Source organism: Eublepharis macularius, chromosome 5, assembly GCF_028583425.1.
Source record: "Eublepharis macularius isolate TG4126 chromosome 5, MPM_Emac_v1.0, whole genome shotgun sequence".
Lineage (NCBI taxonomy): Eukaryota > Metazoa > Chordata > Lepidosauria > Squamata > Eublepharidae > Eublepharis > Eublepharis macularius.
Window position 1 is genome coordinate 94,255,769 of NC_072794.1, and position 21,927 is coordinate 94,277,695.

The window sequence follows — 21,927 nt, forward strand, 5'->3', positions numbered from 1 at the left end:
CAGTCTCATGATCTTCTAGTTTATGATTCAGAGTTAGGGAATTAATATATAGGTGAGGAGTATACAGCAGTTTTGTTCCTGCCCTCTTTAACTAGAACTTTGCTGGCAGCTCTTTTAATTGAAATAGGGCAAAGATTAAATGGATGACAAAGTGAGTTCTTTCCTCAGTGATTGCCCCAAACCAAGAATTAATGGTTAACTTGATAGGCGGAACAGGAAGCAGCACTGCAAATGAGTACCCACCCAAGAGAAGGTGTGGAATTACCCACCTCACTGGCAATTGGCTGCAACGTCTGTTTATGGAAAGATAAAAGAAGGAAGGAAGATTACATGTGGTGAAAAAGAGCTCTGTGTTCTTCAGCACTTCAGAGGAGCTGGCATCATCATCATGGCATTCAAGGCAGAAAGTGCAGCAAGCCTTCCTTACCGTCTCTTGCTCTTGTGTATTGCGTTTTGTCTTGTTTCTGTGCTGATGAAAGCCATTCAGTTGTATTACAAGAGGCAAACACAGCTTAAGACTGTTGAGAATTTCCCAGGTCCTCCTAGCCACTGGCTGTATGGTAACATCCACCAGGTAAGTGAAGGGAAAATATATACTAGATGTGGGTATTTGCAAGTATCATCAGAAGATAGGTTAATTCTCAATGTGTATTCTAATAACTTGCCCGGACCTGAATAGCCCGAGCCTGATCTCATCAGATCTCTGTAGCTAAGCAGGGTTGGCCTTGGTTAGTAATTGGATGGGAGACCTCCAATGAAGACCAGGGTTGCAGAGGCAGGCAATGGCAAACCACCTCTGTTAGTCTCCTGCCATGAAAACCCTACCAGGGGTCGCCATAAGTCAGCTATGACTTAATAATAACAACAACAACATTTGGTTTATATACCACCCTTCAGGATGACTTATCACCCACTCAGAGCAGTTTACAAAGTATGTTATTATTATACCCACAACAAAACACCCTGTGAGGTGGGTGGGGTTGAGAGAGCTAGAAGCTGTGACTGACCCAAGGTCACCCAGCTGGCTTCAAGTGGAGGAGTGGGGAATCAAACCCAGTTCTCTAGCTTAGAGAACCCTGCTCTTATCCACTACACCAAACTTGAGGGCACTTTGCACCACCACCATTTTAATAACTTAAGGACTATTTTTACGGTGATGTTATATAACAGCGAATACTGTGGTTTCCATAAGAATGAATATGTTTAAACATTATCAAGCCTTAGAAGAAACTACTTAAGTAGAGCTTAAGGAAATAAATTCTCCAGCTGGACTGCACGTCCTACTCCAGCTGTGCTCACTATTTGCAAGAGTAGATTAGGATGAGCTGACCTACCTGCTAAGCCACTGTATGTTAAAAACTCTCTATCATAATATGACACAGATCTCTTCTCTGCCAAGCTGCCTTGGTTATCTCCTAATGAACATGAAGCAGCATGCTACTACATGATATCCTGCACAGAATTTCCAGCTCTGCTTCTAATTTTTAAAAGAGTTCGTGTTGTCTTAGTAAAATTCAGCTGCAGTTTGCAGATTGTATAGGCATTATATTGATCATTTTAGGACTAACTGTAAAACATGAAGACTGGGCCTTAAAAAGTCCTTAGTCCAGTTAACTATGGTGCATAACGATCAACTCCAAATAACCAACCAGAAAAGTGTTTACAAAAGTTTTTTTTAAAAGAAAGCCATAAGTTGTTATGGGTAAATCTGTTAATAAAATGTTTGTAAACCAGTAACTTTTTTTACTCCTCTTTGTATTCATATTTTTTCCCCAGTTGATTACAATGAAATTATTGTACAAGTCTATTCTCCTTCAGGACAGTCTTTTCTTGTTTCACAATCTCCAGAGTCCACCACTTATATCTTCTTTTTCTAAGTTTATAGTGGATAACATATTTTACCCTTTTTCTACTCTACAGGTGGCGGAAGCTTTGATTCCTACAGAATTTTTTAAAAAACATTTTTCTTCACAAGCTTTCATTTTGTAGAGTGATTATACAACCTGTGATAGTCATGTAAGGGCCTCCTGCCTTCCAAAATATGGAACATAGACCCTCCAGGACCATTTCAGTTTGGGGAAAATGGGAAAGGAACTCCCAGCAGCATGACATGTGACTGATGGTCTCAAAGCTGGGTCAGACTCAACCTATGAACCTAGACTCAACCTATGAACAATTATAATGTTTAGTTAGGTCCAAAGACTAGCAGGTTTATTATGGCATTTGTTTTCATTGTTATTGACCCTGATGCATTTTTTGAACAAGGTCTCAGACCTGACTAAGAGCAACAAAAATTCTGGTTCCATTCTACTCATGCCAGGTTTTTGTGAAATTTGAGTTACATCTATATTGATCCAGCAACTGGTCCTAATGGACCCATGACAGTGTGGTATGGTGGTTAGACTAGGATCTGAGTAGGGTTGCCAATCTCCAGATGGGGTCTGGAGATCTCCCCTACAGAAAACAGCTGCTTTGGAGTGTGGGCTCTATGGCATTATAACAGCACTGAGGTCTCTCCCCTCCTCAAACTCCACCATCCCTAGGCTCCACCCCCAAATCTCCAGGAATTTCCAACTGGGAGCTGGCAATCTGAGATGTGGGAGACGCAGGCTGGAATCTCCACGGTGGCATGGAAACTTGCAGAATGACTTTTGGCCAGTTATTTTCTCTCTCAGTCTACATCATATAGTTGTTGTGAGATAAAATGGAGGATGGGAGAATGATGATAAGCTACTTCAGGTCTCCATTACAGAGAAAAACAGGGCATACATAGCAAAGTAAATAAATATATACTGAATGCATGCTATAAAGATGAGTGGTTGTTACTGAAAAGACAAATTGTGTTACAGATCACTAGCCGCAGAGATGAAATGAACATAATGCTGGATTGGGCAGAGAAATTCCCATATGCTTATCCCCGATGGTTTGGGGGATTTATGTGTGTCTTAATGATCAATCATCCTGATTATGTCAAAACTGTGTTTGGCAGAGGAGGTAAGCTAAGAGTATTTCATTTTGGAATAATTAATAGTTTCTTTTAGTTAGAAACATGTAATGATATTTTCATAGAATATCTGGACTTTGTTTCTACAAGCATTTATGCATACGAGACTTATTTCACCTGAGGTTTTTTTGTGTTGTTTATAGTAACATATTTTTCATGTGGGAAAGGTTTAATAATCTAGATAATGCAGGTTTTATACATTAAATGCAGCATAATCCACTTTAAATCCAATGCATTTAACAGTGCAATCCTTCCTGAGTGGTGGAGTGGGTGGGTGCAAAAGTGCTCTGGAAGCTAACTAGGAGTTATGCCAGTGTATCCAGGACTTATGCTGGTGTAACTCCCCTCCCCGCCCATGCTGGTGCAATGGCCAGAGGGGCAGGGCATGAGTTAGATGGCTCCTTAAGCCATTTTGAGACTGGGAATGCCCCCAGCAGTGGCAGAAAGTTATGCCATGAAAAATGCCCATAGGCGCCCATTATTACTTATAGCAATAATAGCAAAATCTATAGTCCCTTCCTCCCTTTACTGATACATCTCTTTGAAATTGCTTCCATACAATACAGCCCTCATATGAGTAAAAAACACTTTTGAATAATTCAGATTTGCATCATTTGTGGAAAGCCAGGAGAATTGAAGCTTTCCTGATTTCTTCAGGTAGGCCATTCCATAAGGTAGGGGCAGCTGTTGATTTTGCCCATGTGCAAGGTGGCAGCTGCAGAAGGTCCTGATGGGGCTCTAATAATCATTCTTCCTATGAAAATAAAAAGGCCAGGTTTCCCTATGCCTCCACCTCAGTCAGTACCTGATAGGCTTCCTGCTGGAGAATATCCTGATTAGCTTGGCAGCTCCCTGCTGGTGCAGGTAAAGGACTGCCTCAGGCTACTTTGCAATCTTCTCTCTGTTCCTGCTGAGGCATTCTTCCCATCTCGTCAAATTGGGCTACACCCATACTGGCCCCACCCAGGTGGGCCAGTAGATCATAAGATGCCAACTACTGCAGGAACCAAATCACTCACATCCCAGCGACTTTTGAGACTCCTCCTCTGTGCCCAATCAGCTCCTTGGCACCCTACAAAACCTCTGGGCCGGGCACCCATGACCCCAGGTAAGTAGGGAGGTGGCCAGAGGCTCTGCCTGAGAGCCCCCTGTCATGGGGACTTAGAGTGTGAAGTGGAAGAGGGTGCTCATGGTGGTGGGGCAAGAGTTCACAGGGGGAACTTTGTGAAATTAAGGGCATGCCTCACACTCACATATGAGAGAACTAAGTCCAGAATGTCTGACTAACAACTACTATCCAAGTTCCCTTGCAGTTTACCCGCCTCCTGAGCAGGGTTCCCGCCAACGTGCGCTCCTGCGCTATGGTGCAGGAATTGTCACAACTCAGCACAGAGCTTAGAAGCCCCAGTGCATGGCAGGCTCTGGAGGAGGAGCCGTAGCAGGCGCCTGCACAGCCTTTACCAGGCCCCTCTCAGGGCTCTGGAGGAGGAGCTGCGGCACGCGCCCATGAAGCCTTTCCCTGGCCCGTCGCCAGGCTCTGGAGAAGGAGCTGTGGTAGGCACCCACATGGCCTTTCCCAGGCCCCTCGCTGGGCTCTGGAGGAGGAGCCACAGCAGGCACCCGCACAGCCTTTCCCCAGCCCCTCACCGGGCTCTGGAGAGGAGCCATGGTGGGCACCCGTGCAGCCTTTCCCCAGTCCCTTGCCGGCCTGTCGCCAGGTTCGGAGGAAAGAGCCATGGCAGGTGCCTGCGCAGCCTTTCCCCAGCCCCTCGCCGGGCTCTGGAAGAGGCACCACGGCAGGCACCCACACGGCCTTTCTCCGGCCCATCGCCAGGCTCTGGGGAAAGAGCCGTGGCAGGCGCCCACACGGCCTTTCCCCAGTCCCTCGCCGGGCTCAGAGGAAAGAGCCGCAGCAGGCACCTGCTCAGCCTTTCCCCGGCCCCTTGCCTGGCTTGGGGGGAAGAGCCGTGGCAGGTGCCCATGCAGCCTTTCCCCGGCCCCTCGCCAGGCTCTGGAGGAGGCACCATGGCGGGCACCCATGCAGCCTTTCCCCAGCCCCTCAGGGGCTCAGGGGAAAGAGCCATGGCAGGCGCCCGCACAGACTTTCCCAGGCCCCTCGCCGGGCTCTGGAAGAAGAGCCATGGTGGGCACCCGCACGGCTTTTCCCCGGCCCCTCGCTGGGCTCTGGGGGAAGAGCCGCAGCAGGTGCCTGTGCGGCCCTTCCCAGGCCCTTTGCCGGGTGTGGAAGAGGAGCCACAATGGGCATCCGCAAGACCACAAAGACTTGCATGGCAAGGAAAATTCATGACAGAGCTAGGGTCTGAATCTGGAAATTTTACACGGGCTGGTACGACAGGCTGTCCTCTAGTTAAATTACTCCATGGGGAGTGGGGAGCTGAGGCCTCAGTTTTACCAGTATTTTTGTATATCAGTGGCATTCTGCTTATATCTTCAGGGGAGAATAGATCATTCCAGTACAGTGTAATAAAACAGAATAGCAAGCAAGGAGAAGGCAGGACTTCAATGCTGACTTTATGCTTTATGACTTGATTTCATTTCAAAGATTCCATGACCATAACTCACAAAGAGAAGAGGAAAGAGTTTTAAAGCCATGAAGCCTCTAGGGTGACTAAAGGCCAGTTCTTGGCTGTTCCAAATGAGCAGCTCTCAGCTGGAAGCTAAATAGGTGCTCCCCCTGCAACTTTAGCCAGCTTTCTTCTTCTTTCTGCAGACCTGGCCACAGAAGAGACAGGAAATGCTAATAGACAGAGCAGAGGTAGAGGGAGGGATGACTGCACATCACATTCTGTTTAGAATTTGCTTGTGGGCAAATGTGTTCCACTGCTGACTCTGGTGAAGCGGTGGCCGGCGCCCATCCCAGGGCAACTCCTCCAGTGCCTCTGTCGGGGCAGTGGAAGCTGTTGCCAGGTGGTGATGTTGTGGAGCATCACACAGATAGCCACAAGCTTCACTACCACCTTGTGCTGCATCACCCAGTGGCTACCCATATAGTGCAGGGATCAGAACTGCATCATCAGCTGGCTGAATGCCCCTTTGATGACCATCCATGTCCACTGGTGGGCTTGGTTGTAGGTGGCATCATAGATACTCCTGGGGAACTTGGCTACCAAGTCTGTGAAGATGCCTTGGGGCTGCCTGCACATTGATGCTGTGGTAGCGGTGCCTGTTCCAGTAGACTTGGAGCTCCTTGTGGGGGGGGGGTGCAGAGGGCTACTTGTGTGTTGCCCAGCATGGCATGCAGGAAGCAGTGGAGACAGTGGTTCACTGAGGACTGGGACACTCCAGGACCTTAGCCACCACACCTTTGAATGAGCCAGTGACCAGGAAGTGGAGGAAGAGCAGCACTTTCGGCAGGATGAGAATGGTCCTGGGGCTGGGGCTCAGCCCTGGAGCATAGACTCAAGCTCCTCACACAGGGCCTGGATGGCCACCTGGTCCAGAAGGAAACGGTCCAGGCAGGTGCTGTTCAGGATCTGGAGGGTGCAGATACACTCCCAGTATCACCTCACGGTATCATTCCCAGTATCACTCCTCCGGTGCTGATGTGCCACCAAAACATACCATGCCAGCAAGAGGTGCAACAGGTGGATCCCTGTTGGGTGGCAGGACCAGGCACCAGACAAGGTCCTCCAGCATGGGGCCTGTGAGGGAATGGCAGGGTTAGTGGGGCGTGGGGAGACAAGTCCTATCTATCCCCAATCCTGGTACCTACCTCTGTCCCCCTGGCTCACTCACAGGGGTCTGCAAGTGGCTCCCAGCTGCTCTATGTCCATCCTGCAATTTACCAGCCAGGGGCAGGGAGTGTCTCTCTCATGGAGCTTTCCCCAACTCTGTGCAGTCACCTCCACATTTCTCAGTTGAGGGCAGCATGGCCACGGACACCTGGCCTGACCACCTGGTTTCTCCCCCATAGGGGCCTGCACACTGGTGAACTCCTCTGATGTGGTGGTGCATCTTCGAGCCATGATCCCCACATGACAGGCTGTGGTGACAGGAATGGCTGTTCTCCAGACTCTTGGCATGGACAAGTCCTCAGATCCAGCACTCATGGGGGACCCTGTTCCATGGGTGGACTCCACATCCTCCGAGGGGGCCTGGGTAACACTGGGAGGGGGTGCAGAGGGGGACCTTGGGCTGCTGGGATGGACAGACCTGGGGGTGGGTGCTATGGGATCCACCACAGAGGGGGACATGGGAGACATGGAGCCTGAGCCTGGGCCTGGGGCCCTTGATATGCACAGCACATCCTCCTACCCTCTCTGACATATGGGCAGCTATCAAAAGGGAGTGGCTGGAGACATACCATGAGTGAAGGGAGGCTGTGTCCTGAGGCCTCGAGTGCATGGCTGGGCCAGCCTTGGTTTGCCTCAGGGATCTGCTGGTTGTCATGCATGAGGACCAGGCATCATTGATAGGTTGCTTGGGCAGCTCATAGCTGCGGATCATGTCCCTCCATCCTGCTGCCTGTAAGAGTGGCCTGGGGCACACCACAGGGACGCCCCAGACAATGCAGCCAAGAGGCCTCCCCACCAATGAGTGTGGCTCACCGCCTGAAGAGCAGTTCCCATGCATGGCTCCCCAGCGGGATGTGACTGGGATTGGTTTGCACCAGGATGGCCTCTTCATCTACATGGAGAGAACATTTGTGCTGAGACAGCTGGGCTGAGGCAAGGAATGGAGAGCACGTAGTGAGCTGCTGCTAGAAGGTAAAGATTTGTTTGTCTTTCTGCCTTTTGCCCTGTGGGCCTGGAAACTCTGCTCAGAGTACTCTTGGAATATACTTGGAAGGTGATGATGTTGACAGAAGGCCCCTTTCCAGTCACTTGCATGGAGGGTGCCATGTTTGTTTTCCTCCCGGAAGAGAAGATGGATTTCACTTGTCAGAAGTGTAAGCTGGTCAGGTTTTTGGAGGAGAAGATTCAGAGCCTGGAGGAGGAGATCACCACCCTTCAGGAAATCAAGGAAGGGAAGGATTTTATTGACAAGAGCCTGGGGGCTCTGCACAAGCATGAAGAAGTAAGTCAAAGAGAAGAAGGAAGAGTCGATCTCCCTTCTGAGTCTCCTCTCAGTTCTGTAGTACAAGCAGGAAGATGTAAAATAAGACAACACTCTGGTCCACTGGAGCTCAAGAATTGTTTTGCTTGAGATGGTGATGGAGATGAGAGTGGAAGGAGAACCACAAACAGCTGGAGGAGAGAGTGAAGAGGGCATGTGGCCAGCCACATGGAAGTGGAAGAAAATGGAAAGTGGTGGTAGTCGGGGACTCTTTGCTTAGGTGTATGGAACGTCATGTGTCCAGGCCAGATTCCCTACTTGGAGAGATGTGTTGCTTGCCGGGGGCCAGAATGCAGGATATTACAGACCAACTGCCAAAACTGATCAGACCAACTGATCAGTACCCGTTCGTGCTGGTTCACGTGGGAACAAATGACACGGCCACGAATACCATTGCAAGAATTAAAGAGGATTATGAAGCTCTTGGAAGGCAGTTGAAGACAGTGGGGGCACAGGTGGTATTCTCTTCTATCCTTCCTGTCAAAGGAAGAGGAATGCGAAGGGAGCAGACCATACTCAAGGTGTATCTTTGGCTGAGGTGGTGGTGCCGGCAGGAACACTTTGGGTTCTGGGGCCACAGGATAAGTTTTTTCAGAGAAGGCCTTCTGGCACATGATGGGCTTTACCTCTCAAGGTCAGGGAAGAAAATGTTTGGAAAGAACCTGGAGAGCTTCATCACGAGAGCTTTAAACTGATGCCACAAGGGGAAGGGGACGATCAACATGGGGATTTCAGTGAAGAAGTGATAACAGCAGGGGCCCACCTGGGTAGGACAGATCAAATGAAGGTACAAGGCTACAAGTGCCTATATACCAATGCCCGAAGTATGGGTAATAAGAAGGAAGATCTTGAGCTTCTCTTGCAAACGAGGGTTACGATATAGTATGAATTACTGAGACTTGGTGGGATGATTCCCATGACTGGAATGTGGTAGTGGATGGGTACAAGTTGTTCAAGAAAAGCCGGAAGGGTAGAAGAGGAGGTGGAGTGGCATTGTATGTGAGGAAAGGGCTTGATTGTCAGGAAGTTCTGGATCATGTGGTTGACAGCCCAGTGGAAAGTATATGGGTAGAAATAAGGGGAAGAACAACAAAGGGTATTGTTGGAGTCTGTACAGATCAGCTGACCAGGGAGAGGAAATGGATGCTGCCCTTCTTGAACAGATTGGTAGAGTATCCATTCCAGACATCAGAATCTTATAATTATGGGTGACTTCAACTTCCTCGATGTGTGCTAGGAGACAAGCTCAGCAAAGCGACAAGAATCACGCAACTTCCTGACCTGCCTGGCCGATAAATGCCTTTTTCAAATGGTGGAGGAAGCTACAAGGGGCTCGGCCATACTAGATTTATATTAACCAACAGGGAAGAATTGGTAGATGGGGTGAAGGTGGTGGGAACCTCAGGGGGAAGTGACCATGTCCTCCTTGAATTCCAGTTGCTGTGGGGGCCCAAGGAAGTTCATAGCCAGACTCGTAGGTTAGATTTTCGTAGGGCCGATTTCAATGAACTCAGAGGCTTGATGAGAGTCATTCCATAGGGGAGTGTGCTGGAAGGGAAAGGAGCAAGTGAAGGGTGGGCTCTTCTCAAACATGAGCTTTTGCAAGCTCTATCCCTCACTATTCCAGCAAGATGGAAACATGGTAAGGGCTCCAAGAAACCGATGTGGATTAACAGAGCTCCAGAATAAGCTAAGGGAGAAAAAGGAAATGTTCAGGAAATGGAGAGAAGGAAAGACCTCTAAAGAGGAGTATATGAAGTTTACTAGGTACTGCAGATGAGCCATCAGAGAAGCCAAAGCTCAGTATGAGCTGGGTCTGGCCAGGGGGGCTCGGTACAATAAAAAAACTTCTACAGATATGTGAGAAGTAAACCCAAGGTAAAAGGCAATTGGACCACTGTTGCGAGTAGAAGGAGAAACTCTGATGGAGGACGGAGAAAAAGCAGACAGGCTTAATGACTTTTTTGCCTCTGTTTTCTCTCTGAAGAACTCAAACTCATCTAGAGATGGTAAAGACATGACAGGAGACCTGGGTGGCTAGTTGACATTGACAGAGAGGTTGTGGAGAGGCACCTGGCTGCACTGGATGATTACAAATCCTCTGGGCCAGATGGTGTGCACCCAAGAGAGCTCAAAGAACTTTCTAGAGAACTTGCAGAGCCCCTGTCTTCAAGGCTGCCTGGAGGACTGGGGATGTGCCACAAGGTTGGAGAAGAGTGAATGTTATCCCCATCTTTAAGAAACGGAAGAAGGATGACCCAGGAAACTACAGACTGGTCAGTCTGACTTCTGTTGCTTGGAAGATATTAGAGCAGATTTTAAAGGGATTGATCTGTAAGCATCTGAAGGACTGCTAAGTGATCCAGGGAAGTCAACATGGTTTTGTCCCCAACAGTTCTTGTCAGACCAACCTGGTTTCCTTCTTTGATCGAGTGACGAGCTTACTGGACCATGGGAACTCTGTCAACGTGATTTACCTGGATTTCTGCAAAGCTTTTGATAAGATTCCCATGACATTCTAATGGATAAACTGGAAGACTGCAGACTGGACTATAGGACAGTTCAGTGGATAGGGAACTGGTCAGAGGACCACACCCAAAGAGTGGGGGTCAATAGCATTTTATCAGATTGGAGGGAGGTGCCCAGTGGGTGCTGCAGGGCTCGGTTTTGGGCCCGGTACTTTTCAATATTTTTATCAATGATCTGCATGAAGGGGTAAATGGGCTACTCATTAAATTTGCTGATGATACCAAATTGGGAGGAGTGGCAAACACCCAAGAAGATAGAGTTAAAATTCATGAAAACCTAAACATGCTGGAGAAGTGAGTGGTTGTGAACAGAATGCAATTCAGCATAGATAAGTGCACAGCATTACAACTGGGCCAAAAAAATGTGAAGCACAAATACTGGATAGGGGATACACTTCTGGGTAGTAGTGTATGCGAAAGAGATCTTGGGGTAAGAGTGGACTGTAAACTAAATATGGGCAGTCAGTGTGATGTAGTGGCAAAAAAGGCAAATTCAATCTTGGGTCGTATCAAAAGGGCCATTGCATCGAAATCACAGGAGGTCATAGTCCCTCTCTATACTGCCTTGGTCAGGCCACACCTGGAGTATTGTGTGCAGTTCTGGAGGCCTTGCTTCAAAAAGAATGTGCATTACAGCCTAATGGACTCAATTTGGATCTTAATCTAAACTGCTTTGTGGGATAATTCAGAACCTCACTAGGTTCCACCCTTTCCCCTCCCTCTTCCCTTCCCTCCTTCCCCCCTTCCCCCCTCCTTTTCCCCTTCATTCCTCCCCCTTTCCCCCTCCTCTCCCTCTTTCCCTCCTCCTCCTCCTCCCTCTCCCCGCCTTCCCCTTTTTTTTCTCTCTCTCTCATAGTGAGCTGTGGTATGAGTTTCATGTGCATATTGCTTTAAGTGTACCAGTCATTTCAGAATATAATTAGGGTTGGTGTAGCGAGATTGAGGCGGTCCCTGGAAGTGCGCAGAGTTTCAGCACGTGAAAGAGTTTGTGGGAGAGTCGGGTGAGTGTTTGGGAATTGGAGAGGTGGTTTGGTAAGGATTATGATGGCAGATGCTGCATTTTGCCTTTGTTTATTGTATAGAGAAATACCATCGTGGTAGGAGAAACCACGCCCCGTGAGGAAGTGCTCATGAAACAAGCTTGAGATACCCGGAGGCTTGTCGGGCGGGGAGGTCCCCCTCGGGGGCTCCCGGTTGCTGTTCTCCACCTGCACATTCCATTCTCCTCCCAGTCTTCCAGCTCCTTTCCACTTTGTCCGGAGGGACTTTTCATCTGCCCCCGCGGTTTCAGCGGGAATCCTCAGTGTACTGACTGAAGACAGCTCATAAGAGAACTCTTGGGATTCTTCCCTTTTCTGAGGATACACATGCTACTCGGTGTTGTAACACCTTGCTGTGTGTGATTGATTGTGATGATATTATAGTGATTATGATGTTTTAGAATTTCACATGTTGTATTCACTCTTGTATATTACTTTCAAATTCACTAAATTATTTTTGTGAACATTGTGTGAAGAATTTAGTTCACTGCATCAGTGCTCATTTGTGTTTTTTGTCAAAAAGAATGTGGACAAAATCGGGCAAGGAGGGCAAGGAGCTGTTCCAGTTGGCAGCAGAGGATAGGACCCAAAGCAACAGGCTTAAATTACATGCAGAAAGGTACCAGCTGGATATTAGGGAAAACTTTTTCACGGTCAGAGTAGTTCAAAGGTGGAATCAGCTGCCTAGGGAGGTGGTGAGCTCCCCTTCACTGGCAGCTATCAAGAAGAGGCTGGATGAGTATTTGTCAGAGATACTTTAGCTCATCCTGCATTGGGCAGGGGGTTGGGCTAGAAGGTGTGTATGGCCCCTTCCAACTCTGTGATTCTGTGATTTGCGGTGGCAGAAAGCAGGGGAGGGAAGTAGGTCAGCTCCCTCACACCTAGTTGGTTGTAGCTCGGCGGGAACAACCAGAACTGTCCAGTAGGTCACGTGATTCTGGCACAGGAGGCTGTTACTGGACTGCAGGCCCATGGCTGGGGCAGGATGGAGGTCTCAGCAGACAGAAAGGATTGCTGCCTGTGCCTTGGCTGTGCCTTTGCTCACCACTCGTGCACCTGTCAGTGGGGTGGGGTGGCCATTGGGGGATGCTGGCATGGTTGCCAGGGGAACAGCTGGGTGGGTGGTCTTAGCAATGGCCTCACTGAGCCTTGCCAGGCTTGGCCACCAGTGCAGCTCTCCCACCAAAGTCCTTAGGGAGCAGAATAGCAGTGCTGCAGTTGCACTGGTGCTCAGCTGCCTGCATACGGCAGACCTCAGGATTGCACTGCCCATGAATTACATCTATTGTTATGCTGAGGCACCTAATTTCAGTGTGTGATGGGATTCAACAGGAAGCAGCAATATTCTGAGGAAGATATAAAGGTCTACTTTTGGATATATTTAAGATAAGGGCTGTAAACCTATGTATACATATTTAATTTCAGACCCATTGAATTCAGTGGGATTTTCTTCCTAGAAAACATGTACCAGATTGCATTGCACAATGTAAAACCCAGTATATCTTAAGAGTATGCTGCTGTCATTTTCTGTGTATCTGACAAAAACTATGATTTTATTGCTACACTGTACATGGAAATAAATGCCATTTGCTTTTTTCAGTTTTTTTGTCAAATCGTCATTCACTACAATCGCTGCACTTTGGTCTTTATAAATTCCTTTAACTGCTTGTATGAACTTTTCTCCCATTTGCAGCTTTTCCATGGTGGCGAACATAAAGTCCCAGTTCAGATTATCAAATGCTTTTTCTGCGTCTATGAAAAAGAAACCAACCTCCTTATCACAATGCTTATCATAATATTCAATAGCATTTATTACTGTTCTCAGATTGTCTTTAATTTGTCTATTAGGTAAAAATCCCGCTTGTTCATCTGCAATGAATTCTGACATCCATCCTTTAATTCTTTCCGCCAACACCTTTGCAAATATATTATAATCATTGTTCAACAATGAAATTGGTCTATAATTTTTAACATTAGTCAAATCTTGTCCTTCTTTTGGAATCAATGATATGTTAGCCTCTTTCCAAGAATCAGGAATCTCTTGATCCTGCATAGCACCATTCATCACCTCTTTCAGGAGAGGTGCCAATTCTTGGCCCATTATTTTATAAAATTTTGCCGTTAGTCCATCCGAGCCTGGCGCCTTCCCCAATTTCGTTGATTGAATAGCTTCTTTTATTTCTTCTTCTGTCACTTCATTATTCAATTTCTCTTTCCATTCTTCAGAGAGTGTCGGAAGTTTCATCTTATCTAAATATTCCGCTATTGAATCTTTGTTCACCTCTTTTTTTTGGTATAATTTTGCATAAAATTTTAAAAAGGCTCTACTAATGGCGACTTGATCACTTAATAGCTTATCATCTTCTCGTATCGTACTGATAATTTTCTTCTCCTTCCTCTTTTTTAGTTGCCATGCCAAACATTTCCCAGGTTTATTTGCACCTTCAAATGACCTCTGATTCATCCTCTTTAAATTCCACTCCAATTCTTTATTGTTCATTGCCGATAACTGTTCTTGCAATATTGTTCTTGAAAATAAGCAAAGGCACAAGGCAAGGCTGCCCATTGTCTCCATTGCTGTTCATATTGATTTTGGAGATATTGATGATTCAGATACGAGAGGATGACACAATCCGAGGTATAAAGATAAGAGAGTTTACCTACAAGGTCAGAGCATTTGCGGATGACATAATGTTGATTGTAGAGGATCCAATTGACAATATGCCAAAGGTAATAAAGAAGATAAAGGAATTTGGAGATCTGGCTGGTTTTTTTGTAAATAAAAAGAAGTCGAAGATACTATGCAAAAATATGACCAAACAGAAACAACAAGAACTGATGGAATTAACGGACTGCGAGGTAACAAACAAAGTAAAATATTTGGGAATTGAACTAACCGCAAAAAATATAGACTTATTTAAGAACAACTATGAGAAATTGTGGATACAAATAGAGAGAGATTTGATAAAGTGGAACAAGTTGAATTTATCATGGCTGGGCAGAATCGCGACAATAAAAATGAATGTTCTACCTCGTGTGATGTTTCTGTTACAAACGATTCCGATTATTCGAGACTCTAAACAATTTGAAAAATGGCAAAGAAAAATTTCGAATTTTGTGTGGGCAGGCAAGAAACCACGTGTTAAAATGAAAGTGTTACAGGATGCGAAAGAAAGAGGTGGCTTGCAACTGCCCAACTTAAGACTGTATTATGAAGCAATTGGTTTGACATGGATAAAGGATTGGATAACGCTGAAAAATCGCAAGCTTCTGGCATTGGAAGGTTATAAGAAAATATTCGGATGGCATGCATACCTATGGTACGATAAAATAAAAGCGGACTCTCTGTTTCTGCATCACTATATTAGAAGAAGCCTCTTCACAATCTGGAAGAAATATAAGATGTATCTGGAAGATCAAATCCCCTCTTGGGTGGTCCCGTATGAAGTAATAGACCCGAGAACTGTCGAGAATGAACAGCAACGTTTAACTTTTAAGGAGATAACACAAATACAATATTCAACATTAAGAATAAAGTCACAAGAAGAATTGTCTCCTTGCTATAGTTGGTTTCAATACAGACAGATAAGGGATCTTTATAAATCGGACTGTTCAAGGGGAGGAATAAGAATGGAAAATACAGAATTGGAAGAAGTAATGCTACAAGAAGGCAAGAAACAAATCTCAAAGATCTATAAGATACTTCTAAAATGGTACACTGAGGATGAAACAGTGAAAGTACAGATGGTGAAGTGGGCAATAAATTTTCATAAAGAAATAGCAATGGAGGCATGGGAGCACTTGTGGAAGAATACAATTAAGATTACAACGTGCACGAATATTAAAGAAAATGTATACAAGATGATATACAGATGGTACCTAACACCGAAGAAAATTGCGCAGGGGAACGCTAAAATGTCAGATAAGTGCTGGAAATGCAAAAAGCACGAAGGATCATTATACCATATGTGGTGGACTTGTGAAGTAGCGAAGCAGTACTGGGGAGATATAATAGAAGTAATTAATGAGGTGTTACAAACCCAAATAAATAAGAACCCAGAACTGCTGCTACTAAATTTGGGAATGGAGAATGTTCCAGTGCAAAATAGAACATTGTTATTTTATATGACAGCTGCAGCAAGATTACTGTATGCACAGAAATGGAAAGTGCAAGAAGTACCTACTGTAGAGGACTGGATTTACAAATTGCTGTACATGGCAGAGATGGATAAAATGACAAGAAAACTTAAAGACCTAGATCCGGGACAGTATTTGGCGGACTGGGCGAAATTGAAACTATTTTTGGAAAAAAAATGGGATGTGAAAGGAGAACTGTGGCAGTTTGAGAACTTTTGAAATAAGACATTTTAAACAGAAGAGAGAAGTGACTTTACCATTAAGAATTTATATCTATTTTAATCTAAGCTTGGATTATAATATAGCAGAAGAGGGATGAAATATAGAACTGATTTTTTAAAGAATAAGATAGGGAGGTTATGATAAGTAATACCTTTATCAGAGTATATGAATAAGGGAATAGTTAAACAAATATACTGATGGGGCATACTATATATACTATTATGTTGGTAGATTAGATTGTATATTATATAATGAATGTGCAGTATGGTGCTGTGTGCGGTGCCACATTGGTGGCAGGGTGCACAGTAGGGGTGTTAATACATATTATAATGACAATAGTATATTTGATAGAATATATGTTTAAAAGAAATAGAATATGTTTAAACTAAGACTTTTGTTATATATTATATTATATTATATTATATTATATTATATTATATTATATTATATTATATTATATTATATTATATTATATTATATTATATTATATCATACTGGTCTATATTGAGGGGTATAAGATTTATACTATATTGATAGTATAATTGATAGATGTATATTATCCTGATAGAATATTTGATAGTATAATTGATAGAAGCATGCTATATTGATAGGATATTTGATATATATGATAGAATACCTGGAAAAAAATTAGAATATGCTTAGACTAAGGGAATTATTAAGTAATAAGAGGGGGTAAGGGTTGGAAAGCTGTTGGAAGTCGATAGAGAGGGGGGAGGAAAAGGGTGGGGGATAGGGTTAATTAGATATTGAGGGAATGTATGTATTGAATTTGAAAAGTATACTCACCAATAAAAATTTTCTAAAAAAAAAAAAGAAATAAATGCCATTTGCTGTAAAAACCCCACGAGACATTCTTGTGGATCAGCTGCTGTAGTGAAATGGTATTCTGACAAAACAGTAGGCAAAGCAAGTTTTTTTATATCTTTAGGGGTTAGATGAAGAGCCCTGTGGCGCAGAGCGGTAAGCTGCAGTACTGCCGTCCAAGCTCTGCTCACGATCTGAGTTCAATCCCAGCGGAAGCCAGGTTCAGGTAGCCGGCTCAAGGTTGACTCAGCTTTCCATCCTTCCGAGGTCGGTAAAATGAGTACCCAGTTTCCTTGGGGTAAAGTGTAGATGACTGGGGAAGGCAATGGCAAACCATCCCATAAAAATGTATTGTCGAAGGCTTTCATGGCCAGAGAACAATGGTTGATGTGGATTTTCCGGGCTGTATAGCCATGGTCTTGGCATTGTAGTTCCTGACGTTTCACCAGCAGCTGTGACTGGCATCTTCAGAGGTGTAGCACCAAAAGACAGAGATCTTCCACAACAACCATCACCCCGTAAAAAGTCTGCCAAGAAAATGTCGTGATGTGACATCCACCCATGAGTCAGTAATAACTCGGTGCTTGCACCTTTACCTTTACCTAGGGGTTAGATGAATGGATGTGGGAGTACACTGCTAAGGGAAATATCACACATGGCAGAGAGTGAAAAGTTTATAGCTTCTTGTGGCATCACAGAAGAACAATGCACAGTCTGTTGTGGCTTATGCTATAATTAGTTGTTCAAATGTGAAATGCGCACATTTATGTTGGCTGATAATGGGGCTCAATATGGTCCAAATGCTGAATATATTCACTTTTAGTATAGATTCTGTTTTGTGACTTTTTTTTAAAATTAACTTTGTAGATCCCAAGTCTCTAATCACCTATAAGAGCTTGATTCCTTGGATCGGTGAGTATGCTTGTTATTTGTGAACTATATTTTTATGCAATATTTTTAATGTGCAAAATTCAAAGACAACTATTGTAATCTTTACTGCTTGCTAAGATCCTCAAATTGTAACTTTTTCTATGAGATAACTAGAGAGATTTCATTCTGCTTTCAAAGTTCAGACAATAGTAGGTATTAGGTAAAGGTGGAAGTCCAGTGGAAATTAGATGGGAGAAACAACGCATAGAAGAATATGAGAACAATGCAAAAAATTCAACACCAAAGTTTACTACAGGTTTGGAAGCCTCAGAAGATGGGATATGGAGCTGGTCCATACATTACCTCAGCTGCTACTAGAAAGTCAAACAACGTGGGTGCCTAGCAGCTTAGATTCAGGCTGACAGTAACTATGTCAGAGAACAGTCCTCCTCACCTCAAGTGCAAAGTTTTCTACCATGGTTACTATCAGCTCAAGGCATATGGACAAACTTCCATTTGTGTGATTTTGTGCTTATGTACTTTGGTTGTATCTCCCCCTCCCTCTTTCCACAGTTTTTTCTAATTTGTTCATCTGACCATTGCCAAATTTGTTACATGTTTCTAAAAAATCAACAAAGTGATTGGTGAGAAAAGCTTTTGTCCTTGATGACAAGAAATCAAGGCTTCATTAGCTCCTCTTACAACATTTATAGGTGTCTGGTGGAATACAGCTAATTGCAAACAGGCATAAGTTATAAGACCATAATTAGGAACAGTCACCTGAGGTGTATGCTCAAAACATGCTCCTGAATTTTCACTTCTAATAAAAATTTCTAAAGTCAAGTATATTGCACAAGGAATGTCATTTTCCCACCCAGACTCTATCTTTGTTACATTGTTAAAAAAATTCATTCAGGAACAAAGAGTTACCATTTGTACTTGAAGGTGGAGATTTAAATCTCCACTGTGATATTAAATACCTTTCCCCAGCTATAGTTGTTGAGCAAGCAGCAGCCTTTCTTTGACAACAGAGGCTCAGGCCAGTTATCCACACTCTGATCACATTTAGACTGGATTACTTCCATGCAGTCTACATGGGTCTCCCTTTTAAAAAAGTTGAGAAGCCTTGCTCAGTACAAAATACAGCATCAAGAACTAGCTGTAGGGATCATATCTCAGCAGACTTGAAAGCATATCACTGGTAGCCTATTCACTTCTAAACACAAAAAAACATGCTGGTGGTAAACTTTAAGCATAGTTAATCTTGGGCATCAGGCAGATCTTTACCACCACCACCACCACCACCCACCCACCCACCCCCAGATGGATGGGCTGGTGGAAAGATATAACCAGACATGAAAAGCCATGCTAAGGAAGCTCACTCATGATAAACTCAACCAATTGGACAACTTCTCAGGCCCCTACTGTTCACCATGAGACTAGTTGGCACCATCCAAGCCCACAGCCGGAGTACTGGTCCCAGAGTATGTACAACACCTGAGAGAGCTCTTAGAACAAGTCCAAGAAGAGACTAGGTGCCATCTCTGGGAAGCCCAGGAGGCCCAGTGGGCCAATTCTGACAGGAAACATGTATTTGCCCTACGAGGAAAAGCTGAAGGCCTTGGGAATGTTTAGTTTGGAGAAGAGGAGATTGAGGGGGGACATGATTGCTCTCTTTAAATACTTGAAAGGCTGTCATTTGGAGGAGGGCAAGGAGCTGTTCCAGTTGGCAGCAGAGGATAGGACTTGAAGCAACTGGCTTAAATTACATGCAGAAAGGTACCAGCTGGATATTAGGGAAAACTTTTTCATGGTCAGAGTAGCTCAAAGATGGAATCAACTGCCTAGGGAGGTGGTGAGCTCCCCTTCACTGGCAGTTTTCAAGAAGAGGCTGCATGAATATTTGTCAGGGATGCTTTAGGCTCATCCTGCATTGGGCAGGAGGTTGGACTAGAAGGTCTCTCAGGGCCAGGATCTAGGATTGTTGGTGCCCAGGGCAACCCAAGTCCGGCTGTGATGATGTCATTTCTGTGACATCATCATGCAGGGGCAGAGCGTGCTGCCAGTACAGCAAAGTCGGCTGCCTAGGCGCATGGTGCATTGCAGAGCTGGCGGTGGCAGCGTAGGCAGCTGGAAGGCCTCCTGTGCTATTCGCTGAGGGGGTGGCCAGGTTGCCGCATACTTCCTGTCCTGCGGGGCAGGCGAGTGGCGCGGGCAGCCTCCCCACTCCACTCAGTTGCCCGCGCTGCCGCCAGCGTGCTCCCGGTGGCTGGCAGCTGCACCCAGCGTGCTCCTGGTGGCTGGCGGTGTGGAGGGCAGACTACCCCCCCTGCCCCCCCCGTCGATCTGGCCCTGAGGTCTGTATGCCCCCTTCCAACTCTGTGATTCTTTAATTTGGACATTGAAGGAAGGACACAGGGTGTGGGTAAGCTGGAGAATGCTGGGGCCAGCACCAGGGGATGCAACCAAGAGTCCAGCAGCTCTCAGGGGGCAGAGTGGTATATGGTGCCCAGTCCAGACTCAGGGCAAATGATCCACATCTTCTCAAAGAGGCCATGTAGCTGATAAGCACAGCCATGCCAGCAGTCTCCACTTACCGGACGAAGTGCTGGAGGATGCCGTTGGTGAGGACTGCCAAAGCACAGCACCCAGCTGCGGTGATGCTTGGGCTGGCACACAGTAACCCCTGGGCAGAGGAGAAGCTATGCCCAGCAGCCATGCTGAGGCTGTAGTTGCAGGCTACTGTGGATGCTCATTACTCCCCAGCCTGTGGAGCCAGTGCAGCTGCCTGGGGCAGGACAAAACAGTGTGGCAGAAGCAAACACAGTCATGCTTGCCTTGCCCACTGACAGCCAGGTGTGAGGGTGGCAGCAGTGCAGGAGGCAGCCATGTTGGCCATCCCTGCCCAAACCTGCGCCACAGAGGGGCAGGGCCAACAGAGAGGTGTGGCCAGGAGCCAGTCAGAGGTTAGGGGGAGCCCTGAAAGGCAGGAGTGTGCACAGGAAAAAAATTCAGTAAAATCGAGTTTGGTAATACCAAATTGAAAAAAAAAAATCCGTTTCCCCCAAATACTGAATTCATTCTCCATTTCGGCTTAGTAATACAAAACAAATTTGGTAAAATTTGGCGATTTTTTCCTAAGGGAAACTTAATTCAGTTATATCCGGTGTTCTGGAGGGGGTGGTGCGGTGATTTTTCAACCAAATTTCCCAAAGCATGCAGACGACCTACTCCTAAGTACCTTCTAATGACCCCACAAGTTTCATAAAGATTGGACCCTGGGGGCAGTCATTTTATGCCCCCCCCAAAGAAGGTGCCTCAGCCACCTCCAGCACGTCCGATCTCCATTATTCCCTATGGGGAAAGCTATCTTGGAGCTCTCCAAGGGGGTGGGGGTGCAATTTTGCAAGCAAAATCTATCAAATTTGCAGGGGACCTATTCATTATTGTTCTCTAAAGACTCCCTGTGTTTTAGGGAGATTGGATCCTGAGGAGGCACTTTATGCCCCCCCCCAAAGAAGGTGCACTCGGCCACCTCAAGTCTCCATTATTCCCTATGGGGGAAACTATCTGGGGGCTATCCAGGTGAATTTTGTAAGCAAAATCCACCAGATTTGCAAGAGACCTATTCCTGACTGTCCTCTAAGGACTGCCCCCCCCCCCAATTCATGGAAATTGGACCTCGGGGTCCAATGCTTTGGGCTCCTGAACAAGATGCCCCTTGCCATTCCATTGGTTACTATTGTGGGGGGAAAAATCTCCAAGCTGGCTCCCACTGCAGAAACACATGGACCAAGGATTCCATGGCCAGAGGCACACTCCCAAATATAAGGAGCACTGCCTGATAGGGCTACTTTATGTGGTTCCCCAGGTTAATCGTCAAGAGGTTATTCACATCCCTCTCTCGAGTGACCAGGGCCCTAGAGTTCTGGCAATGTGCATATCTGGGGCCCTCCATTTTATGGAAGTGCTTCCAGACATTGGAAGACAAGGAGGGCTCACAGTGCCCTGCAGCTGCAGGCACCCCAGGAGATGCCTCCTTTGAAGTGCTCTGGCCAGACACACTGTGTCTAGGCTGGGCAGGAGAAGTTGGCTGAGGGTAAAGGGGTACAGATGTGGGGGGGGGTCACCATTTCTGCACTCTCTTCATCTTCCTCCACCATTTTCTCCTCCTGCCTTACTCTGAAAGGCCTGCTGCTGGCTTCATGATTGTTGTGGGTTTACA

The 21,927-nt window shown here is 45.8% G+C and overlaps 1 protein-coding gene across 1 annotated transcript in view; it reads left to right on the forward strand.

The window, feature by feature from the left end:
- Nucleotides 1-351: 351 nt before the first annotated feature.
- Nucleotides 352-21,927, forward strand: part of LOC129329759 (cytochrome P450 4A25-like) — a 60,339-nt gene continuing 38,763 nt past the window's right edge. The window contains exons 1-3 of the mRNA XM_054979357.1: nt 352-574; nt 2,850-2,994; nt 17,700-17,744. Coding sequence (XP_054835332.1) covers nt 389-574; nt 2,850-2,994; nt 17,700-17,744 — 376 coding nt within the window. The 5' untranslated portion in view covers nt 352-388. The remainder of the gene's footprint in view (nt 575-2,849; nt 2,995-17,699; nt 17,745-21,927) is intronic.